Raw genomic sequence first — 23,743 nt, forward strand, 5'->3', positions numbered from 1 at the left:
TAATTCAATTTGCCAATAGTTAAATTTAATGAAGAATCTAACTTACCGGTGGATCAGCCCCCTTAGAACCAGTCAGCCCTCCTGTTAGGGAGTCGATATCCTGAAAAGGGGAGAGGTGTTGATTGTAAAATGCTACTCAACAGCATGGAGAATTTCCCAGTCCCACAGTGTAATATTTTGTTTAGCTACAAACTTAGGGCACTCAGCTACATTTGTCTTGTTTTGTTTGAGACAATCTTGCATGCTGTAATGCTATACACATAGCCTGTGTCTAAAAATCTAGTTATTCTCTCCAACTCTGTGAAATCATAAAAAGAAAAAATATAAACAGATTAATTATTCTCCAAATATGAAAAGAAAATGGCTGTAGGTGGGAAAGTAGATGTTTTGATCTCTAAGGAGCTGAAGTGAAGGCAGAACACACAAAAAAGGAAATTTATTGAAACTGCAACTTAACATATTATTTGCAAGAATATTAATCCTATGAAAAATGCTTGAGCTACAAAAATTTTATCTGTAGTCCTCTCTATTACTACACATAGAAGATGAAAATATTTAAACAGATATGGCGAGATTAGCTATTCTTTTAAAAAGCCCGATTTCTAACCTCACATCAGTAACCACAGAAGATCACACCTGAGTAGTGATTATAATTGTCAAAGGTATCGTAAATTGAGAAATGGGTGATGCTGTGACAAACTGGAGAGCATGTGCCCTGCCTACAAGGACAACTACAGCTCAGCCATAATTATCATTTGTAGGCCTTTGGTTCCGGGGTTACTAATCATAAGATTTTTTCCAAAAAAGCTAGAATTTCAGGTTTTTAAGTAAAATTTCTCAGGATTCTAACGTTCTGCAACTGTTTTAATTTTTAAATCATCTCCCCAAATGAAAAAAACAAGAACTGTCTGCTCAAAGGCTGCTGGATAGGAGTTTGGGGTTACATTGAAGAGATGCATTTTGGTAAAAAGTTTCTTTCTTGTGACCCTGGTCACTTCTTATCTGTTTGTATCTAGTTGAAAGGATAGGAATGAAGAACCTGCGAAAATATAGTCGCAGAAAAAACCAACGATGAAAGATAACTGCGTCAAGATTGAAGGAAAAGAAAATTAAATACCTATGATCAGAGGAACAGCCAACACCTTGACGTCATTACAAACATGTCTGCTACACATTCACTTAGGATTTAATCACATCATGATTCCCTGTATCTCAAAAATGGAATCTTAACAACAAATATGGGGCTAAAATGAGCACGTGTAGGAAATATTAAAGGCAGGACAGGGGAGAAGGAAGGGATGGTGTGATGACAGTTTCCTTCTGAAGATGCTGCCTTTGAACAGGAACTCAGTGGGTGATAAATTTCTAGATGCATATTTTATTAAGGGCCACAAATGATAAGGCAAATATAAGGAATGTATGCCAAGAAAATTATTAAGTTGTCTTCTCTGAAGTGGATATATTATATGTAATAATTTTCCCTATCCTGTATCCCTTTCAGAAACGACTTCTTCTCCTCCACCATTCAAGCTCTTTAAAGCTTATAAAAATTGCTTCAAACGTTGTAGGAGGCTGCCTGAGAAGTAAGGCAATATAGATTCCGGAAGATATAAAGGTAGGGTCTAAGTCTTGATGCTATCATTTGAGCAATGTTTGAGACTAGATGTTCTTCCCACCTGCCAATTTAAGATAAGTTTCTGGCTCTTGAAAACTGAAAAATTCTGATTAACATGTGTGTATTGTTGATTCTATTTGTAAAAGGCCCTCCCTCCCCATCCTGTTGAAATTCTTTATTCTAACACCATGCACACTGTAAGCAATCAATCCACCTAAATTATTTGATCTTACATGTTCTTTTACATTCCCGTTAAGTCATCGAAGTAACTTATGTCCTTCCATAATAAAAGTAAAGCATGAAACATATTTTTAAATTAGCAAACAAAATTAACATTCCTCTTGAATCCAAAGATAAAATATAATTTTAAAAATTGTTTTAGAATTTTATGAAATGAACTGACATTAGATAGTAAAATGGCTGAACTATTAGATTAACAGAAAATAAACACACAGCCTATTGCACTGTTTGATCATACTCCTGTTGTGACCATGACAAAAAAGTTCTATTCGTGTGAAAAGTTATTCCCAAGTACATTTAAAATGAAAGAAAATGACGTTAAGTACATTTTGAGATAATACATTCCTTCTTAATAGAAAGCCATATAAATTATATTAATAAGAGAAATTTCTGATGGTATCAGAGAGATAACAGAGAAACTGACTCAGAGTAAAAGCATTTTAGCAATTTAGTTAATGCACTTGTCATATTTTTAAAAGTTCTATCATGAGCATTTCTTGCTATTCTAGATAAGTTGAGCCAATTCTCAGATTTCTAAAATTTTATGTCTTCCATAATGGTCATGGTCTTGAGAAAAATAAAGCACAAGTACAGTTCAGAAGATGAATGCAAAAGGCATTGACATTTACGGTTTCTAACATGTTGGATTAAAGCATATTATGAAGTCATGGCTCTAACCAGCATACAGATGTACACTCTTATTCCATCTAGTCATTTAATTTAAAAAATTTTTTTTGAGAATATGTTCTATTTTGAGTATAAATTGAAAAAGAGTGTCCTACTTGGACAGACGCCTAAGTTAAACATGGCTTATCTATCACTTGATGCAAAAGAAATTTTTCAGGTGTGAATAATGAGCTTAAGTGTGCATGAATGCATTTATGTGGCAAAATTAATAGGTGAAATAAATAAATCCTTTGAGGGACTCTAAATATAACTAAAAATGAGTCAATCTCTTTAATGGTTATTGAATATTTTATCTACAAAATATAACTGAAATCCTTCACAAATCCGCCTATCTTGTTTTTTAAATGTATTTTATATAGATAGCAACAAAAGGGGACATCAAAAAGTAAAAACATTGATTTCCTAGAAAGTTTTTTAGCTTTCTATTGTAATAATGTTATTTGTTTGATTAAAATATTGAAAATAAACTTTGAGTTTTTACTAGGTTATGGAATTTATTTAACTATGTTATATACCATATTATTTCAGATTTAATAGCTAATAAAATAGCTATTACTTACCAAATATTACTATGTGCCAGGTATATTACTTTGTAACAGCCTTGTAAAGTAGTTATTTCTTCTCCACTTAGGAAGTTAAAAAGCTTACATAACTTACCCAATATCACATAGTTATTAAGAAGCGGGGTTACAAAACATGTGTGTATGATTCCAAATCTGTATTTTTAATACCAGTTGTAGAACAGCTTCCCCCTGGCATCCTGGGGACCTCACATGTATCTACACAGGCCACGTAGGTAAGGCTAAACGATAGGCTGGCTTATGTCTTGGTGGAACATCCTCTGAGCCTCCCACGTACGTGACAAGGCAGGCAGTATCATGAAGAGCTTCCACATGGCTGCTTCTTGCTCACCTCCCTGGCACCAATGAGGCATGGAACTTTCTATCGCACTCTTTCCTGCCCCAGATCCATCTGCAGGCTGTGAAACTGCTTAGGTGTAGTATGGAATTGGCTTCTTCCCCAACACAGCACTCTTGAACGTCTGTCGTCTGGTCTATCCAGTTCAGTGCTGTCCTGTGGAACTAGGGATCAGGGCCAGGACTAGAGTGAGGCAAGTGACATGTCTATGGTGCAAAATTTAGGGAGACATTCATTCTCAGGGTCATGCAAGTGCTGACCCTGAACTTACAGGCTACTGAGAGCAAGTGTCTCCTTAAATTGTGTGCCCTAGGTACCTCATTCTTAGATTTCTGTAAGAGCAGTGTTGGCACTTGCACAACCCTGGGGGCAAGTGACTCCTTAAACTTTGTGCTCTAAGTACCTTACTTGTCTCATCCTAGTCCTGACCCTTTCTAGGGACGGGGAAAGCTAACACCATGCTGCTTTTATTTATGCTGTGAATGTAATGAACTCTAAATCCATTTGGACTCATTGTCTCTTTCCCAGTCAAATCTCTAGAAGTGCGGCAAGACAGCCTGGCACCTGCCCTAAAGCTGCTGTTCAGGGACTACTTGCTGCTTAACGCCAGTATTACATAGCCTTCATTATATGGGTTGCCATCATCTACACAGAACAAAATTTTAAAAAGATCTATTAATTGTATAATCAACTTTATCTCTTAAAAAAAATGTCAAGTAATGAAAGTCTCACTTCTCTCTTCAAGGTGTCCAGTACCTAAGAGATCATTAGCCCGTTCTTGACACAAGCTGCATAGAGTTAGCCTATTTTAATATAGGAAACCTCTGTTCCTCGAATAGAAACCAGTCAAGCCAAGGCTGGCCCATGAATCAGCAGCGTTAAGGCTTGGGAAGGTTGTACCACAGATGTGGTGAGGCATCCACGTCAGAGCTCTAAGTTGCATGAGATTTGAGGGCATCCTGGAGCATGTGTATCACCTCAGCGCAGGTTTAAAACAAACTCCACATTTGTACTGCACTGATGCTGTTGGTTGACCAACTGCATCCCCTCTACATGGTCCCCCGCCGCAAGAGTTGATATATTTTTTCCCTTTAAAGACACTGAATGATGGAGCTCCAGGGATTAATCATGTTGTTTTCAGGGCAATCCATTAAGGTTAGATGTTGTAAGTCCTGCTTCCCCCGTGTGAAGATGGGAAAAAGAAGGATATTGGGATTTGAGGTCTCCCTCAGGGCTGTTCCTAGATCCTTATTTTGATCTCTAAAAAGTAGGATCAGTTATTATGGTCAAAGAAAAGATGTTAAAATAGTTTTGGTATTAAATACATTAAAAATGAAGAAAAAATTCTAGTAAGTTGAATTTAACATTGCACGTGCCATACGACCCAGAACATCTTAAAACCTGATAGTTACATTTAAAGCTAGTATCAAGTTTTACTCTTCCAAAAGGTCATTTTGTATAATATGAAAATACCTAAAACATTATGATATTGTTACCAACTATGGGTATTTTAAAATTTTAGATTTATAATTTGGGGCTATTTTAGAAATTCTTTGGGGAAAGTGATTACATTTCAATATAGAATACATTTTAGTGCATTAAACACTTTATTGAAAAATGTATCAATGTAGTAAAATCAATATGAAATAGTAAAATGTCAACAGTTTTTATTTAATGATTATATTTAAAATTTGCTTCAAGGTCTTTAAAATCATTTGATGAGGTATTTTAAGTTTGTAGAGAAGTTTAAAAAGTTCATATATTCAAAATATCACCCCTTTTATGGAAAAATTCCTCAACACATTCCTCATCTCCTGTTTTCTCTTGATGCAGACTTTTGTCTCCACCATATCACTGCAACCCCTCTTCCCAAGGTTGCCATGACATCTAGTTCACCAAATCCAATTCTTAGTGTTCTCTCATCATTTTTCTTGATCTCTAAGGCACATTTGACACAGTTGACCTTTCTATCCTCCTTGAAATACATTTTTCTCTTGGTTTTCATTTAGTTTCACCCTCTATATGATTTTATTGAGTACTGTGACTTTAAATATCATGCATGTTGATGAATTCTGAATTTACATCTTCATCCTCAATTTATCCTCTGAGATCCATACTGCCAACTCCAAACTCCACTTGGATGTGTTATAGGCATCTAGAACTTAATAATACAAAATCAACCTTGATTTCTACCTCAATTCCTCCCCCAAATTAAGTTCCTGTCCCAGTGCTCTCCATCTTGACATCACCATTCACCCAGTTGCTCAAGTCCAAATTCATCAGCAAATCCCGCCAATCCTATCTTAAAAATATGGCTTGACAAATATAGAATCGTTATGTTGTGCACCCAAAACTAATATAATGTTAATATGTCAGTTATATCTCAATTAAATAAAATATGGCTTGAATCTGATTATTCCTCACCACCCACATCCCTACCATACTAATCCCTTGGACTACATCAGCAAAATTTCTCCCCTGGACTAAAGAAACAGTTCCTAACTGTTGTCCCTGCATCTATTCTTTTCTCCCCCTCCCCCACATTCTCCATACAGCAGTCAGAAGTATCTATTCAAAATGCAAGTTAGATAGCCATTCTGACCAACGTGAGGTGACACCTCATTGTGGTTTTGATTTGCATTTCCCTGGTGATTAGTGATGTTGAGCATCTTTGCATGTATCTGTGAGTCATCTGTATGTTTTCTTTGGAAAAATGTCTATTCAAGTCCCCTGCCCATTTTCTCATTGGATTGTTTATTTTTTTATATTGAGTTGTATGAGTTCTTTATATACTTTGGATATTAACCCCTTATTGGATATATCATTTTCAAATATCTTCTCCAATTCAGTAGGTTGCCTTTTACTTTTGTTGATGATGGTTTCCCTTGCTGTGCATAAGAAGACAACAAATAACAAGTGTTAATGAGCGTGTGGAGAAAAGGGAAACCTCATGCACTGTTGGTGGAAATGTAAATTGTTGCAACCACTATGGAAAACAGTATGGAGATTCCTGAAAAAATTAAAAATGGAAGTACCATATGATCCAGCAATTCCGCTTCTGAGTATTTACCTGAAGAAAACAAAAACACTAATTCTAAAAGATTTATACACTCCTGTCTTCATTGCAGCATTATTTACAAAAGCTGAGATAAGGAAGCAACCTAAGTGTCCATCAATAGATGAATGGATAAAGAAGATAAAGAAGATGTAGTGTGTGTGTGTGTATATATATATATATATATATATATATATATATATATATACATATGTACTACATATAGATGTATTGTATACACACATACACACACACACACAAACACAATGGAATATTACTTAGCCATTAAAAAGCCAAAATATCCACATTGTGCCATTTGCAACAATATGGATGCACATAGAGGATATTATGCTAAGTGAAATAAGTCACAGAGAGAAAGACAAATACTGTATGATTTCACTTATACGTGGAATCTAAAAAATTTTTAAAAAATGATAAACAAAATAAAACAGACAGACTCTTAGATACAGAGAACAAACCTGTGGTTGCCAGAGGGGAAGGCAGTGGAAGGTTGGGTGAAACAGGTGAAGGGAATTAAGAGGTACAAACTTTCAGTTATAAAATAGATGTCACAGGGATATAATACACAGCATAGAGAATGTAGTCAATAATATTGTAATAACTTTTCATGGTGACAGATGGTTACCAGACTTATTGTGCTGATCATTCGTAATGTCAAATCACTATGTCATACACCTGAAACTAACATAATATTGTACATCAACTTTACTTCAATTAAAAAAAATGCAAATTATGTCAGATTACTCCCCTGGTTTTCCATCAATCTTAGAAAAAAATATAAACTTATTACTATGTCCTGGAATCCCCTGTGGTGATCTGCCTTTGGTCATTTCTCTTATCCCATCTTTTGCCATTCTCTCTCTCTCTCATGCCACCCGAGTCACATTGGCCCCATTGCTATTCCAAAAACAGTCCAAATATGGCTCCCATCTCAGGGCCTCTGTGCATGCTTTTCCCGCTGCCTAGGATGCTCATTCCCTAGATACCCTTCCAGTTAACTCACTTCATTTATATCTCAGTTCAAATATCAAAATCTCAGATAGATTTTCCCTAACTGTCTACATCAATGATGTGTCTACCTGCAAACAAATGGCAAACTTAAAAGCATTACAAAAGAGCATTTAATAAAAGGATACTTTATGGAGGCAAGGATGATTTAATGGACCCAGAGGAAGAGTGAAGCACAGGGACTAGCAACAGCTGGAAGCCATAACCACCCCTAAGCCTAAAGATGTAGGTAAAAGAACAATATTGTCAAGAGTCCAGCAAGAGGTGATCACTTCTCAACATCTAGAACAGCTTTCTACACAGTGGGGGCCCAATAAATACTTTTGGAATGGATGATGAATGACTGAATGAATAAACCATGTAATACCTTTTTTATATATAAAAAAGCTGAGGCTCAAATGAAGTTTGTCTCATTTTTGTATAAATGTATCACTTTGAAAGTATGGCTCAAGGCAATAGTGTTTACACAACAAATCTTTATAGAATGCCTGAATAAACAAACTATTGAATGACTTGCCTAAACACAGGTGGTAAATGGGGAAAGAAGCGTTGAAATTCCAAGTGTTATAACCCCAAGCCCAGTGTACCTTCTATTTCATTATACACCAAAATGAGACATCCTCCTAAAAGAAAAGGCACTCAATTCTGTATTTATCTCATCTTGAGGCAATAAATTTCTATATATTCCACGGTTTCTAGTTCATGAGAAGGAAAATATGCAAAATGATTTAATAGACAATAAACATTACATTAAATTTATCTTCTCGTGAAATACTGTCAATACTTTAAAGACCTGATACCTTAATCATCATTCAATGAATAAATCAAAGCTTGAAAACTCTATCTAACATATGTGCTTAGTATTAATAAACAGTTGAAATACATTAAACTAAAAGTCAATAGTTTACTCTTATGTAACATCTCATAGCGTGTAGGACCACAGCAATGGGAATGAGTAACAGCAAGAAGATGAAATTTCTTTTGAAAAATCATTCAGTTTTTCACTTAATGCTTAAAAGAAACAATCTTTCATCACAGAACACCAGCTCCTTGAGGCAAGCGTCCAAATAATGAAGCTGAGTTTGTTAATGAGGCATCTTCCTGCTCTACCAGACTTAAGCTGTTAGTGTTTCCTTGGCAACTTTACAGGGTAAATTTCCTGGGAGGCAGAGAAGGAGGAAACACACACAACCAATTTTATAAATCTTCTTTCCAATGGAAGCCAGAAGGAGCCTTATTTAGTAATTCTTTAAATTTTTTTAAAAATGGAAAATAACTACACTTTTACTTTGAGCATAGTCCAACCCAAATCTGAATTTTCCTTGAGCCACACAATTAATTTCTTCAAAAAAGAATGATTGAGCATCTGTCGTGACTGAGGCACTGTGCTGGATGCAGAGAGCATGATGATGAATAAGTCAAGGTCACAGCTTTCAAAGAGTTCAGCGTCTAGTGGGGAGTCAGAATGACAAAGACAATTTAGTCAACAAACATACAGAGTACACATAATAAGCACAAGGCACCACACTGAATCTGGTGTGTGGAATCCAGGGTCTATGACACAATCTCTGACTTCGAGGATCTTTCAAAGTGTTTTTCAATTGGCAGAACAACATGAGAAAAAATTCTGAGAAATAAGCTGTTAAAATTACAACACATAGGAGTTGTAGGGGTAAATTTTACCAGGTGAAAAGAGTTGGAGTTTTGCCGGAATTGTATTTCGTTTTGGAATGTATACTGGGTAAGCCTGTCCTAGGAACTTGTGTGGGTAACGCAATAGTTAACATTTATTGAGCATTTACTGTACCATACACCATGCTAAGAGCTCCATTGCCTCATTAAATAGCACCCCAGCTCTTTTACCTGTTACTATTTTGACCATTTTCAAGATGACGAAACTGAGTCTTCAAGAGTTCAAATGATTTGATAATCATTTGATTATCATACAGTTAATAGGTGTTCAGATCTAGACAGGCTGACTCCACAAGCAATGATTTTCAACAATTATGCTCTCTTGAAAAGTTGAGGTGTGAAAATAAACAAGGAAGATTTCTTGGCATGCCACACAGTGACATACGAGAAAACGTATTTGTTCAATATTTGTAGGAGAAAGGAATGGAATTGCAAGCAAATTTTTCTGAGGTGAGACATATTCTCTGATGGGAAAAAAATATATCCCTGTTTTACCTACAGATATGAGAGTTAATGCCACTGGATTTAGCAAAAAAGTAAAATTCTAAAGATTTTTGCTAGATATTTCAAACCATTCTCCTCCAACTCAAACTTAAACCAGAAATCTAATACGTATCAAAGACACAACTGTGTCAGTGTTGCTTGGAATAGGGTTGTCTGAAGAAAGTGCCGAAGAGATTTAAGGTTCTTCCTTTCCCATAGAGTGCCCTCTTTGAAGCACTTTTCTTTATGAATTTTTTGTGCTGCGTTTTTTTTTTCTGTTCCCTTCTATATGGCTAAGGTGATAAAAAGAACCTCTTGCTAAATCCTGGCTCAGTCTCAGTCAGCTCCTCTTTGACAGCTTTTACACATTGATGCATCCTTGTTATCTCAAACTCAATATGTCCAAATCAGACATCATCTCCTCTCCTCCTCTGCCATTACCATGGCCAATTGTCTCCCATCCAATTTCTTCTCCAAGCACTTATCTCTGTTTGCATTTCCAATAAAGAGTCAGTCACCCAATCCAGACTTCTGGGGGTTAATGGAGCCTTCTCTCATTTTAGTATCCATATACCAAGCCAGTCAATTTTTCCTTCTAAATATCTGCTCAGCTCAACCTATTCCCTTCTTTTAATTACCACTGCATTTACTTTTTTAGTTCAAAGCCTTATTTTTTTTCACCCATCCCTGGGTTTCTCCAAAATAATATCTTTTTTGAGTTATTTTTTCCACTTTCACTATAGTATGATCTCTTCTCTAAGGAAACGGTTCTCAAAGCGTGGCCTGGGGACCAATAGCATGAGTGTCACCTGGGAACTTGGAAATGCATTTTCTTGAGCCTTCCCCTAGTCCTGCTGAATCAGAAACCCTGTGTTTAACACGCCCTCCAAGTAAGTTTGATGCAGACTGAGGTTCAAGAACCTCCGCACCAGAATGATGTGTTTCAAATGCAAATACGTATGGGTTACTCCTATGCTCAAAATTCTTAATAATTCTCCCATTCTTCTTAGGAAGAAAAAATATCAAGCATCTTTATGCATGAGGTCTTTCATTCCACAGTTCTGGACTACTTTTTTCATTTCGCCTTTCACCACTTCCTCAAAGGAAACCTTGTACTCCTATCACAGTGAACCCTGTACTTGTTTAGTGGCAAGTATTTTCTTGCTTCTGCACCACAGATCCTTCTGCCTAGAAAGCCACCCCCCTTCTCTGGATAAATCTTACTCATCCTTTGAGAAGCATCCCAGGCATCACCTCCTCTCAGGAGACTTTCCTGAGTCCCTCAGGCTAGGGTAATAGTTCTGTTGTTACTTCCAAGGCATCTTGCACTTAACTCTATCACAAGTCTTACTCACCATTTTATAATTGTCATTTTACTCATCTGTCTTTCCCATTCACCTCCTCAATTAGCCCTATAATTTCCATGTGTTTCTATAGCTTTGGTTTCTATAAATTTTTCACCAGTCATTTTTAAATATATAATTTTTAGTCTTCCTACTAAAAATCAACCAATGTTTTTGCTGTAGAGGAGGAAACACTTATTGAATAAAACTCATACCATCAACCTATATACAATTTATTCCTCTTTCAATGTGTGATATCTGACATTGCATGTCTATGTACCATGGTGGGCAGCTTTAAGCCTGTTTGAAATGTGTTTAGCAACTGAGAAGAAGATTCAATATTTAAAGGGAGATATCAGTGTTATAATCCTAGATAGACACAATTTATGGGAGATTTACCTATCAGCCTTTGCTGGTTGAGAGTAAGAGGCTTAATTACTGTGATCTTAATTTACAGTTAAACTCCAATTATATGATGCTTGATCTTCACCTGACGAAAAACACAAGTAAATAAGTAAGAAAAAATACAATACCCTACCCTTTTAAAAAAACACATTTTATTTTTAACTCAGTAAATAATAGTCTGAAATACTTACTGGGTTAAAAAAAAAAACCTGGAGATTATCCTATTTGATGTGATTTTTTTTTTTTTAATTAAAGGGAAAAATACATCTGTCTTTTCCAGCTGTTTTTATCTGCAATTCCACTGAGTAAAGTACATTAAAGCCATTTATCATTTTGACTTATAAATAACTGCAAGGAAGAATTTCAACCGAAAACAAAAACAGAGGAAATAGTTTGTTAAAAATATATATGTATTCTTCACAGAAATAGAACAAAGAATACTAAAATTCATGTGAGGCAACCAGAGACCCCAAATTGTTAAAGTAACTCTGAGGAAGAAGAACAACGCTGGAGGCATCACAATCCCTGATTTAATGTACTACAAGGCCATAGTAATCAAAACAGCATGGTACTGGTACAAAAACAGGCACACAGATCAACGGAACAGAACTGAAAGCCCGGAAAGAAAACTGCACATCTACGGATAGCTAATCTTTGACAAAGGCTCCAAGAACATACAATGGAGAAAAGATAGTCTCTTCGATAAATGGTGTTGGGAAATCTGGACAGCCACACGCAAAAGACTGAAAGTAGACAATTATCTCAGGCCATACACAAAAATAAACTCAAAATGGATCAAAGACTTGAAGATAAGTCCTGAAACCACAGGGCCAATAAGCACATGAAAAGATTTTCAACATCACTAATCATCAGGGAAATGCAAATCAAAACTATACTAAGATACCAAGTTACATCTGTTAAAATGGCTATAATCACTAAGACTAAAAATAACAAATGTTGGAGAGAATGTGGAGAAAAGGGAACCCTCATACACTGCTGGTGGGAATGCAAACTGGTGCAGCCACTATGGAAAACAGTATGGAGAGTCCTCAAAAAACTAAAAATAGAAATACCATATGACTCAGCTATCCCACTACTGGGTATCTATCCAAACAACTTGAAATCAACAAACCAAAGTGACCTGTGTACCCCCATGTTCACTGCAGCACTATCACAATAGCTAAGGCACAGAAGCAATCCAAGTGCCCACCAACTGATGATTGAATAAAGAAGATGTGGTATACACATATACAATGGAATACTGCTCAGCCATTAAAAAAAAGGCAGAACCATCCCATTTGCAACAACATAGATGGACCCGGAGGGTATTATGTTAAGCGAAATGAGCCAGACTAAGAAAGACAAATACCGCATGACTTCACTCATATGTGGAAGATAAACACACGGACAAAGAGAACAGTTCAGTGGTTACAAGAGGAAGGGGGCTAGCAGGTGGGTACATGGCATGAAAGGGAACACTTAAATAGTGACGGACAAGAAATAATGTACAACTGAAATTTTGCAATGATGTAAACTATTATGAACTCAGTAAAAAAAATGTATATGAAATAGATATGTCTAATAGATATCTAACTGTATCTCTCTTGCTAGATGTTAGGTATTAGGCCAATTACTATAAATAGTGTTTAAGGTAATCAGGAGAAGTTGGTAATAAAACAGATGAAATATTGTTTTTTAGGAAGATTAGCCCTGAGCTAACATCTGCCGCCAATCCTCCTCTTTTTGCTGAGGAAGACTGGCCCTGAGCTAACATCCATGCCCATCTTCCTCTGCTTTATATGTGGGACGCCTATCACAGCATGGCCTGCTAAGTGGTGCCATGTCCACACCCCGGATCCGAACCAGTGAACCCTGGGCCGCCAAACCGAATGTGAAAACTTAACTGCTGTGCCACCAGGCTGGCCCTGAAAACAGATGAAATATTTTCAAACTCATTAAGTTCACAATTTCAGAAAAGTTTAGCATGGGGTTTTCAACTAAATATTCAGTATTTCATGCTCATACCTTAATTTTGAAAATACTCGCCATGGAGGAATCAGACAGAGGTTGAGGGAGAGATGAGAACTTGAAAAACAGCATTTAGTAACACTATCTATAATCAGATACGCAAAAATTTTCAGAAAGAAGTCTAATTTGAATCTAAGGGATATGCAGACAAATTCCCTTTGCGTTGCTGTTTTCTTTGGGGAAAAAAATTCAAGTTCTACATCACGAGAAGTAAATTTCAAGTTCATTTCCTCTTTCTTCTGTTTTTGAAATGATGAACGATAATTATAATGGTAACCAGAAATAGCAATAGAACATATGCCTTCTCTATTTTTCTTCTGGGCAGCTCCATTTCAATTGATTTTCCATTTCAATCCATTCAATTGATTCTACCAGGATTCTGATATGAATCAATGTTTGCAATATAAATACCACATTTTCAAAATACTATTAAATGAATGGAAATGAAACTGACTAAAATCAGAGCATAAAATGCACAGATGTTATGCTACTGAACTAACCGAGACTATAGCATAATGCGAGCATCTTCCAACCTGGAGATTTAGAGTCAGTGATGGAATGTTCTCTGGTCAATATATGTTCTACAGACAATTTCGTTTTTTTCTATTCATCAGATCAAGTTCCTAAAAAAACTCCAAGCTTCCAACTTTACAATATGCTTTGATTTACTAAGATTAATTTAGAATATTTTGTATTCAGATCTCTCCTTTCCTTAATATTTCTGAAATATATTTTTCATTATGTATTATTCCTCCCAAATGTAACTGACAGCATTCAACTGAGCCACAAAGCCAGGTAAGAATTCCAAAGTGCATAGAATGCTAAATCTCTTGAAATTAGTACAGTTTGAATATGTGAATACTCAAAAAAATGTGAATATTTCTCTTGCTTGAAGCCACCCGGACAGAAAAATGCAGACAGTCCTCACTTTGCACGGTACCGTGTTAACCAAAACTGGTGAATATAAGAATCATGCCCTGGCTTTGCATGGCTCTGTGGTAAGTCAGTCACTGTGTAAAGCAAAGACACGGCTCCTCTGGTTGTGACATGTGCTGGCTGCAGTTAACACAGTACCACGCAAAGATCAGTCTTTATTCCTTTGCCTCCAGCATCCCCCAAACTAGGTTGTGAATCCTGAACGCATAATGCATTAGCTATATTCAGCCCAATATTAAAATTGGAATCTTTCTCAATTTTAGCTTGGCCCAAAGGCAAAGAACAATGCTATGGTGACAAGCATCCCCACATCCTCAAGCAAAGAACTATACCAGGTCATGCTAAAATACTGTAAAAAAAGAGTCTACCAGAATTGATAAGCGTCTTCTCTTAATGAGGGCATTATTGGCATATAGGGTAGGAAAAGGGTTTTTTAAATAAATATTTTATTACAATAAGAATATTTAACATGGGATCTATCCTCAATAACTTTTTAAGAGCACCATGCGCAATATACTACTATAGGCACAATGTTATACAGCAGGTCTCTAGAACTTATTCATTTTGTATAACTGAAAGTTTATACTTGTTGATTAGCAACTCTTCATTTTCCCTTCTCCATACCCGCTGGAAACTGCTACTCTCTGCTTCTATGACTGACTATTTTGTCTACTTCATATAAGTGGAATCACGCAGAATTTGTCCTTCTGTGACTGGCTTATTTCACTTAGCATAATGTCCTCAAGATTTATTCATGTTGTTGCATTCGGCAGGATTTCCTTCGTTTTTTAAGGCTGTATAATAAATATTCCATTGTGTGTATGTGTACGTATATATTATATTTGTGTGTGTGTATACCTACCACATTTTATTTATTCATTCATCCATTTAGGTTTTTTCTACATCTTGGCTGCTGTGAATAGTGCTGCAATGAACATGCGAATGCTAATATCTTTCCAAGATTCTGATTTCAATTCTTATGGATAAAAAGTCAGAAGTGGGATTAATAGATCATATGTTACTTCTATTTTTAATTTTTTGAGGACTCTCCATATTGTTTTTCATAGCATCTGCACCATTTTGCATTCCCATCAACAGTGTACAAGAGTTACAATTTCTCTACAACCCCACCAACGTCTGTTGTCTTCTTTGTGTATTGTACAGTGTCTTTGCTTTTCAGGATGTTTAGCATCTTCAGACATGGGCACCAAAGCCTATCCCTGTTTCTCACTCCCAAACCCCAAAACTCACACACATATATACACACACGTGTGACACAAATTTATTCTCCTACGGTTCCAGAGGTCAGAAGTCTAAAGATCAAGGTATTGGCAGGGTTGTTTTCTTTCTGGAGACTTTAGAGGAGAATCTATTTCCCTGACTTTTCCAGCTTCTAGAGGCCACCTGTATTCCTTACTCATGGTCTCTCTCCCCATCTTCAAAGAGCATTACTCCAATCTCTGGTTCCTTCACATCTCCTTTTTCTAACTCTAACCCTGTTGCCTCCTTCTTACAAGGATGTTTATGATTACATTGGACCCACCTGGGTAATTCAGGACAACTCCTCATCTCAAGATCCTTAAACATATGTGTAAAGTTGCTTTTACCATGTAAGGTAACATATTTGCAGGTTCTCGAAATTAACATGTGGACGTCTTTGGTGGATCGTTATTCAGCCTACCACAAAGGGATATTAAAAATGTAAGCCAAAGTAGGCTTGGCCTGAATCACAGGAACTATAAGGACACCTCAGACTCAAAACAAACAACACTTTTTTGACCAGTCCAGCTAGGAGTGACCTCTCCATCTACTGAACATCTATTGTATTTATTTTCATGTACATATTACCTCATATCATCATTCTATGTGTTTTCTTTCCATATAAATTCTAACTCTCTTAGCAGAGATTTCCCTGTATCTCTCTGTGTTCTGTAGGCTCTCAATAAATATGTTGCTTCAAAACACCTCAAGCACTGGAAAGATGCTTGAAGCAGGCAGTTGCCTATATGGTGGAAGCAAGGCCTTCCTAAGGCCTCTGCCAAAAAGTATCCCCTTTCAGGTGCCGGTAGCTGAAATTCTCCCATTATACATTATTCTTCTATTCGAAAGCATTGAAACCTAAGGCATAATTTTAAAATAACGCATTATTGACATTAGTCACTAACACTCAGTGAATCGTTTCAACAGATTCTACCCAATCTTAAGCACCTCCACTGCAAACTCATTGGGAGGAAGTACATTAAGTTACACATTCTGTTACTGTCCACATTGCATTTGTCAAGTGTCTTGCACATAAAATAAGATTACTTCAACAAGCACCTAGTGATGAATAATAGCTCAAAGCAAAGTTTAATCAGTCATGGGAAGGTGATAAGTAATTTCAGACCAGAGGTAACCCCCAGGGAGAGAGTTCCGTAAGAGGAAAATTATCAAGGAGGGAAAGAAAAGCAAAAGATACATTTCACTTACTTTACAATATTGTCTAAGAAGTCTTTGGAAACTGTGTTAGGAAGACTCTAAAATAGGTTTCAATGACCCCATCTCCTGGAATTCACGCCCTTGTGTAATCCTCTCCCCTTGAGTGTGAGCTGGACTTAGTGAAAATATGCTAAAGTGATGGGACGTCACTTCTGAGATGAAGTTACAAAAAACTGTGACACCTCTCTATCTTTCTCTCTCTTTCAGAACCCTCTAGATGAAGCTGCCACGTTGTGAGCATCTCTATGAGGAGGTCCACGTGGTGAGAAATGAATGCCTCATGCCAACAACCAACCAGAAGTGAAGCTTCCCCTATCTGAGCCTGAGATGACTGCAGCCCTGGACTAATACTTTACAGCTTTGTGAGAGATCTTGAGTCTGAGGACCCAGCTAAAATGTACCAAATCCCTGCTCACAGATACGTAAGACAATACATGCTGTTGTTTTAAGCCAGTAAGTTGTGAGGTTTACAAAACTTGTGATTGTTTACACAGGAATAGATTACTAATACAGTAAATAAATTCAGTTTTCATACATTTCTAATCTACCATTCAATTTTATATATTCCCATATAAGTGCTCACTATAAGACAAAAATATTTCACAGGATTAAACGTTTTATCCCAGTGAATCCATAAAAGAAATAAGCATTTTTCTTGTTCTGGTTTTTATGCATTTGTACAACTCTAATTATAATTCTAAAAACAAAGCAATGTTGGGGGGAAAACGCTAAGTGATCAATTGATTGCCTGCATTGTTGATAATTATCAGCATGAATCATGAAAAAGTATGCATAACTCAAAATATATCTTTTTCTAAACACATTTCCATTGTCTTGGCCATTTCTGAATATTTAAGGATTTTTAGATTCCTAAGAAAAACATTTTTTGTGGTGATTAATATGAGTTTGAGTTTTGACACCTCAAAACCTTATAACTATCAGTTATGATATGGAATCCTATAAAGAAAAAGCAACTTCTTTTCAATTATGTATGAATGACTTGGTCAAACTGACACAGAAGAATGTTTAAAAAGCACTGTGATTTTTAGCTGCTGAATATACCATCATAGCAGATGACTCATACTTTATTTTTAACCTGAGATATTTACAACATAGATTAAAAATACTCCTCATTCAATATCTGACCACATAATAAAATTACGAACATATCCATCCAATTCATCTCCACCTAGTGCTTTAATATTCAGGCGGTTTAAAAGCATCCTTTTGAGGGGGCACTATAAAGTATATAAAGTATTCTTTAAATTCCATATAAAGAATTGTCCTTTATATGAGCATTTATGAATGATCTAGTTTCACTGTGCACACACGCATACACACCATCCAAAAAATTTAAAATGTGTTTTCCTTAGAAACTTTATCTTTCCGCTCAAATGATCATCACTACACACCAATTGATTTCTGCTTCTTCTAACTGGTTTTGCATTTCATATTCCCTAACTCTAGCTTCCTTAGGCAACTCCTTGACCTCATTCCTAATTCCCAGTGCTGTTATATAATTGTCTGAACAACCAGGGTCCCCCAAAATGAAAGAAGAATTTATCCAGAATTTTGCAATCATAAAATCAACAAAGAAGCTACTTCAATTTCAACATATTGTAGTTTTGTGCCGTGTAGTTTAGTGTTAGTATTAATACGTGGGGCTGTATTGCTTAGTTAGAAATATGAACTTTAGAGCCAGCATACCAAGGTTCAAATCTTGACTTTGCTGCTGATCAGATATGTAACCTTGGGCTAGTTACTTAACATTCTGTGCTTTAGTGTCTCAGAGATAACACTTACATAATCATAGCACCAGTCTCACACAGTAGTTGGGAGGGGGAATGACTGCATGTAGCAAATGCAGCTAAGAGTTAGCTAGTAGCAGCATAAGTAGCCATAGTAGCAGCACGAGTAGTCACTGCAATATTGTTTTGATGTGTTCTGTTTTAAATTTTGAATTATATACTGATAGGGAAAATGATCTGGCCTTTCGGTTGTACCAGGTATGTGACCTGCAGGCTCTCTTCTCATAATCCAATCACAAAGGATGCCATAGCATAACTTCATCAGGAGACATTGTGACTGAGTAAATAGTAAGAAAAAAGGATGACTTATTGCATATTTAAACCTTGCATATTTGACTTACAAAACCATAAAACAACCAGGCTTCTATTATGAAGCAGACACATAAACCAAGGTTAACAGATCTCACAATATTTTTACAGATTTAATGGGACCTAGAATTAAGCAGGGTCTCTTGAAGTTTTCTTGCATATAATGGCTTCAGCAAAACTTTTTGTTTATAATACATAGTGCTGTATTTTCATTTCTTTAGACTTCATTTTTGATCGAGCAATTTCTCAAGCCATATCAAGAATTCTTCTCTCAGGAAAGGATTTAAAGGTTTTTTGGACACTTTTTTGAAAATAGGCAACAAAAAAGTTAACCTATTAAATGGGATCCAATTAGTCCTGACCTATTTGATCTCCTGCTATATTTTTCTCCACTAGCTGAAAAGGTATTCTTTTATCCTTAAACCTCATACATTTAAAAGGAAATTGAGTTCTACATTTTGACCTTAACTTTTTTTCTCTTGAGAAGCAAGACATGTTTTGCACGTAAAAGATTTAATCTTAAATCTGGGTTTATTACGAATCTAGAATCATTTTGTTGCTGATGAAATGAATCACAGATAAACATTACCTAATGAGAGAAGTGGCAGGCTTACACAGAAAATGTAGATTTCCCCCTGAATTTCTAAATTTCATTTAATGAATATGCTTTAATTGTGTAGTGAATCAAATATAAAAAGGAAGATCTCTTTGCCCCTCTCTGTCAATTGGGAGATCTTATCAGAAAGTGTACACTCCAAGCAAGATAATTTCTCAGTAAATCATTTTTAAGACCTTAAGGCTATTCTGATTCACTAAATGTTATACCAAATAATGTTACAGGAAATTATGCTAAATTATTTAAACACTGATCTACAAAATATAATTATTTATTCAAGTTACAATTCTTTTCCTTTCCAAGAACTCTCAACTTAGACTAGAGAGATACCCAATTAGTTTGGGAAAGGAAAGGAAAGGAAAAGCAGAGAAATTAAATAAGTCATATTTATAATTATGAAGAGTTTTTATAGGCCACTTCAGCTGAAAAAATCTATATATAATTATATCACACTATTGGATTTAGATTTCATTATTCAGGAGAGAACAATTTACACTTTTCAGTAATAATATTAACCTGGAAACTGCAAGAGAACATGCATTCTCTTTAGTAAAATGAAAATCAATTACTAGAAAAACTTCCAAAATGTACAAATGCTCTCACATTGTCTCTCTCCCTCACTGTTCAGCATGTTTCCTCAAGGCCAAGATTTTATTTTGTTCATGGCTCAATTTCCAGGCACCAGATCGATGTCCACATGTGACAGGCACTCAATAAATACGATTGAGCAACTGGATGAATATACTATTTCAATTCAAATCAGACTAGAATGATCAATCAAGGAAGTATCTGACATTAATTTTTTAAGCAAATTTGTAGATGGCGTTTGGAATCTGAAATACGCAATACTATAACCGATGTGATAAGAATAATCCTATTCAGATAATTTTGTTGAGCGACATCTTTAAATAAGCCACAAAAAACATATCTACCTGAATGTAACCATGGATATCACCATTCCAGGAGACAAACGTGAAGATGACAAAATACAGATTTCACATCTTCCTCTGAGAGTTTCTGATTTACTAGGCCAAGGGTTGAAAATATTTGTTCTAAAAAAGGAGATGTGTTGATGTAGGATGGTTGTGGCTAGAGGCAGGAGAAGGAATATGAAGATGTAGGATCCTGAGGAAAAAAATGTTTTGTTCATAATTTGAAGCAAATCCTTTGCTGTAAGTTAATTGGCATAACTTTTGATCATTTCCTGTGCCTGTGGAGAGGTGGTGTGTAGAATGTGCAGTTTAGAGGCGTTGTTAATTTCAACCTACCTAATCCCTTATATATAAACACAACCATATAAATACATATATATATATATCCAGAGAGAGAGAGAGATATATATAGAGAGAGACACACATACACAGACATATATATATGTATATATGTACCTATACATGCACATATACACACACACACATGCACAGAGTTAGTGGAAACAAATATTTATTCTTTTTCACCTTCAAAGTAATGGCTTAGAGTAGACTGGAGGTAAGTTGTCTGTTGCATGTTCCATGACAATTACCATATATTGTAATAAACTGCATTTGAGCACAAGGGACTTTCTTATAAATATTGGTAGAGCTAAGATATTTGCTCTCCATGAGAAAATTCATCCAGAAAAATCTTTAGATCAGATAACCTACTATCAATGGATATGCAAAATCAGGCCATAGATCTATTATAAAACCACAGAAAGACTTAAGAAATAAAACATTATAGGATTCAAGAAATTATAAGAATTTAATAAAGGTGGTATAATAGAGTATAAACCTTGCTTTATGAGCAAATTATCTACCCATATCTTCAAACATTAATAAAAGATAAAATGAGATCAATTGACTACTGACTTGAATTTGATTTGTTTCAACCGCAGTTTAAAAATTTGACAGGGTTGAGCAGATCCTACTCTGGTATACATTATAAAAGAATTTTTAGCTAAATATAATAAAAATTATTTTAATTTTTAAATGATTTTAAGATTGTGTAAATGTGACATTTTGCAAATATATTTTCTTCTTGATTTAAAGGTTTTTTTCAATATTGATCAGGAATATTCTATGTAACAAAAATGTGCAGTGGTAAAATCACTTTGTTCATAGTAGTAATATAAGCTCTTGTGGAGACTATGTAAACTTGAAAATTATGATATACATCCTAAAGCACAAGTTAGCTTCTTCCTTGATGATTAGAATTAGGTGTAGGTTAGTTAGGTGTAATCAAAATGAAAGGAAAAACAAAAAAATTACTGGATTCTAAGATGATTCTATAAGCACACAAGTTTGCTTTGGGTGGATTTTATCACCATGCTTTTTCTGTCTTATAACATTAAACAATATTAATTACTGTCTCTGAATATATATTTCCTTGACCTAATCATACTCCAGGTATCTCCCTGTCTCTCCTCCTCTATTTATTCCATCTTCCAAAAGGAGTAGATACATTTCTCCCTCTCCATTTCTCTATCTGTCATTCAATTTCAAATCTGTTTCTGCTTCCACAATTGTACTGAATCCTGTCTTGCCAAGGGCACGTGACCTCAGTATATTGCTAAATAAAATTCTTATTGGTCAATACTACTAGTGTTGATATCAATTGATGTCCATACTACTACAACATGGTTGAATCTTCACTCTTTGAAATTTTAATTCATGAAACTTGTCTTCCGTGAAAATACTAGACTTTCTCCTAATTCTACTCCTACTGCCATGACCACTGCATCTCAGATTCCGTCACGGATGCCTCTTCATCTGAGCTCCCCTGAAACTGGTATTCCTCAGAGTTCAGTTCTTGATCCATCTGTCTTCTTACTCTGGATTCCCTTGGGTGATCTCATCCTTTCACAGAGGCATAACTACCAGCAATAATAGATACTGATGATTCCTAAATCTTTCTCTGTCCTGGTGCTCATTGTCATTGAGAAATCTCAAATACAATGTAACCAAACTGAAGTCGTCATCTTTTCTTCTCAACTGTCCCTCATGTCTCGATTAATAATACCATCGTTCATCACCCAGATCAGACTTTAAGGAACCTCTGGATGATTCCTTTCTTCACCACAACTAATCAATCTCTCAGGCCAGTTAATTTTACCTCTTAAGTCAGTCAGTCTCAAATTTCTATGCACATAGAGTAACCTGGAAAACTGATAAAAATACAGATCACACACTTCATCCAAAAGTTGCATCCCACTGATTCAGTGGGCCTGGGAATGAAAATTTGCATTTGGAGCAAAGGAGGTTTGTTTTTGTAGGATGGGCAAGATCTGAGCATGTTTACAGGCTGCATATAGGCTGTGGATAAGGAGTCACCAAAGAAGAAAACAGGGAACTAATAATGTTGCTAGGCATGTCGGCATCCCCTATGTTGTGAAACCAATTCTATAGCGTTTTGTAATACACTCTGCTTGGAAGGTAGTGGAATAGGGGGAGGTGTTCAAACTTAAAGATGCCATTATTTTCACCCTATCTAGGCTTTTCTTAGAGGTATGAGTCAGAAAAATATTTTTTTCTGCTTCTGTAAGTTTTATTGCTATATTTTATACTGCATTAGGAAAGATTACATCCCTTGTTAAAAACAAAACAATAGGCCCCACATGGAGCTGCTTACACGTCACCAAATCGAAACTTAACTTACAGATTCTGCCCTCCCAGGAATGGAACTTAAACCAGCCAGTCAGGAATCGCCTGATCAGCACTAGTTAGGTAATCTGCCTGGTAGACCCCTGTCATCCCCTAAAGGAAGTAACTTTGCAATAACCCACTGGCTATTTTGCAAAGGACACCTTCCTGGTTTGCGCTCCCTTCTGCCTAGAAGAGTCTTTCATTTTGCACAGTTCCTTGGAGCTCCTTTCTATCTGCGAGATTGGATGCTGCAAATTTGAATCATTTTTGCTCAAATAAACTCTTAAAAATTTTGATATCAGTCGGTTTATCTTTTAACTGTTCTGGTGTCAGAAGAGGGAACTGAAGGAGACCCCCAGGAGCCCCAGGAGAAACGAGCAACCAGACGTAGTCCCTGTGGAGCCCCCGAGCTCACTGCTGTTTTCTCGCTGCCTCAGGTGGCTGTGTGGAAGTCCCTCTTGCATCCTAGCTCCGTAGCTTT

At 36.0% G+C, this 23,743-nt stretch overlaps 1 protein-coding gene across 35 annotated transcripts in view; it reads right to left on the minus strand.

The window, feature by feature from the left end:
* PPFIA2 (PTPRF interacting protein alpha 2) overlaps nt 1–23,743 on the minus strand; it is a 451,986-nt gene that overhangs the window by 374,848 nt on the left and 53,395 nt on the right. For 34 of the 35 annotated variants that reach the window (XM_070253915.1, XM_070253923.1, XM_070253918.1 and 31 more), the window contains one exon: nt 47–100. The exons of the other annotated variant lie outside the window; for it this stretch is intronic. In XM_070253915.1, the coding sequence (XP_070110016.1) occupies nt 47–100 (54 nt within the window). The remainder of the gene's footprint in view (nt 1–46; nt 101–23,743) is intronic. 35 annotated transcript variants of the gene reach the window in all.

This window comes from Equus caballus, chromosome 28 (assembly GCF_041296265.1).
Source record: "Equus caballus isolate H_3958 breed thoroughbred chromosome 28, TB-T2T, whole genome shotgun sequence".
Classification (NCBI taxonomy): domain Eukaryota; kingdom Metazoa; phylum Chordata; class Mammalia; order Perissodactyla; family Equidae; genus Equus; species Equus caballus.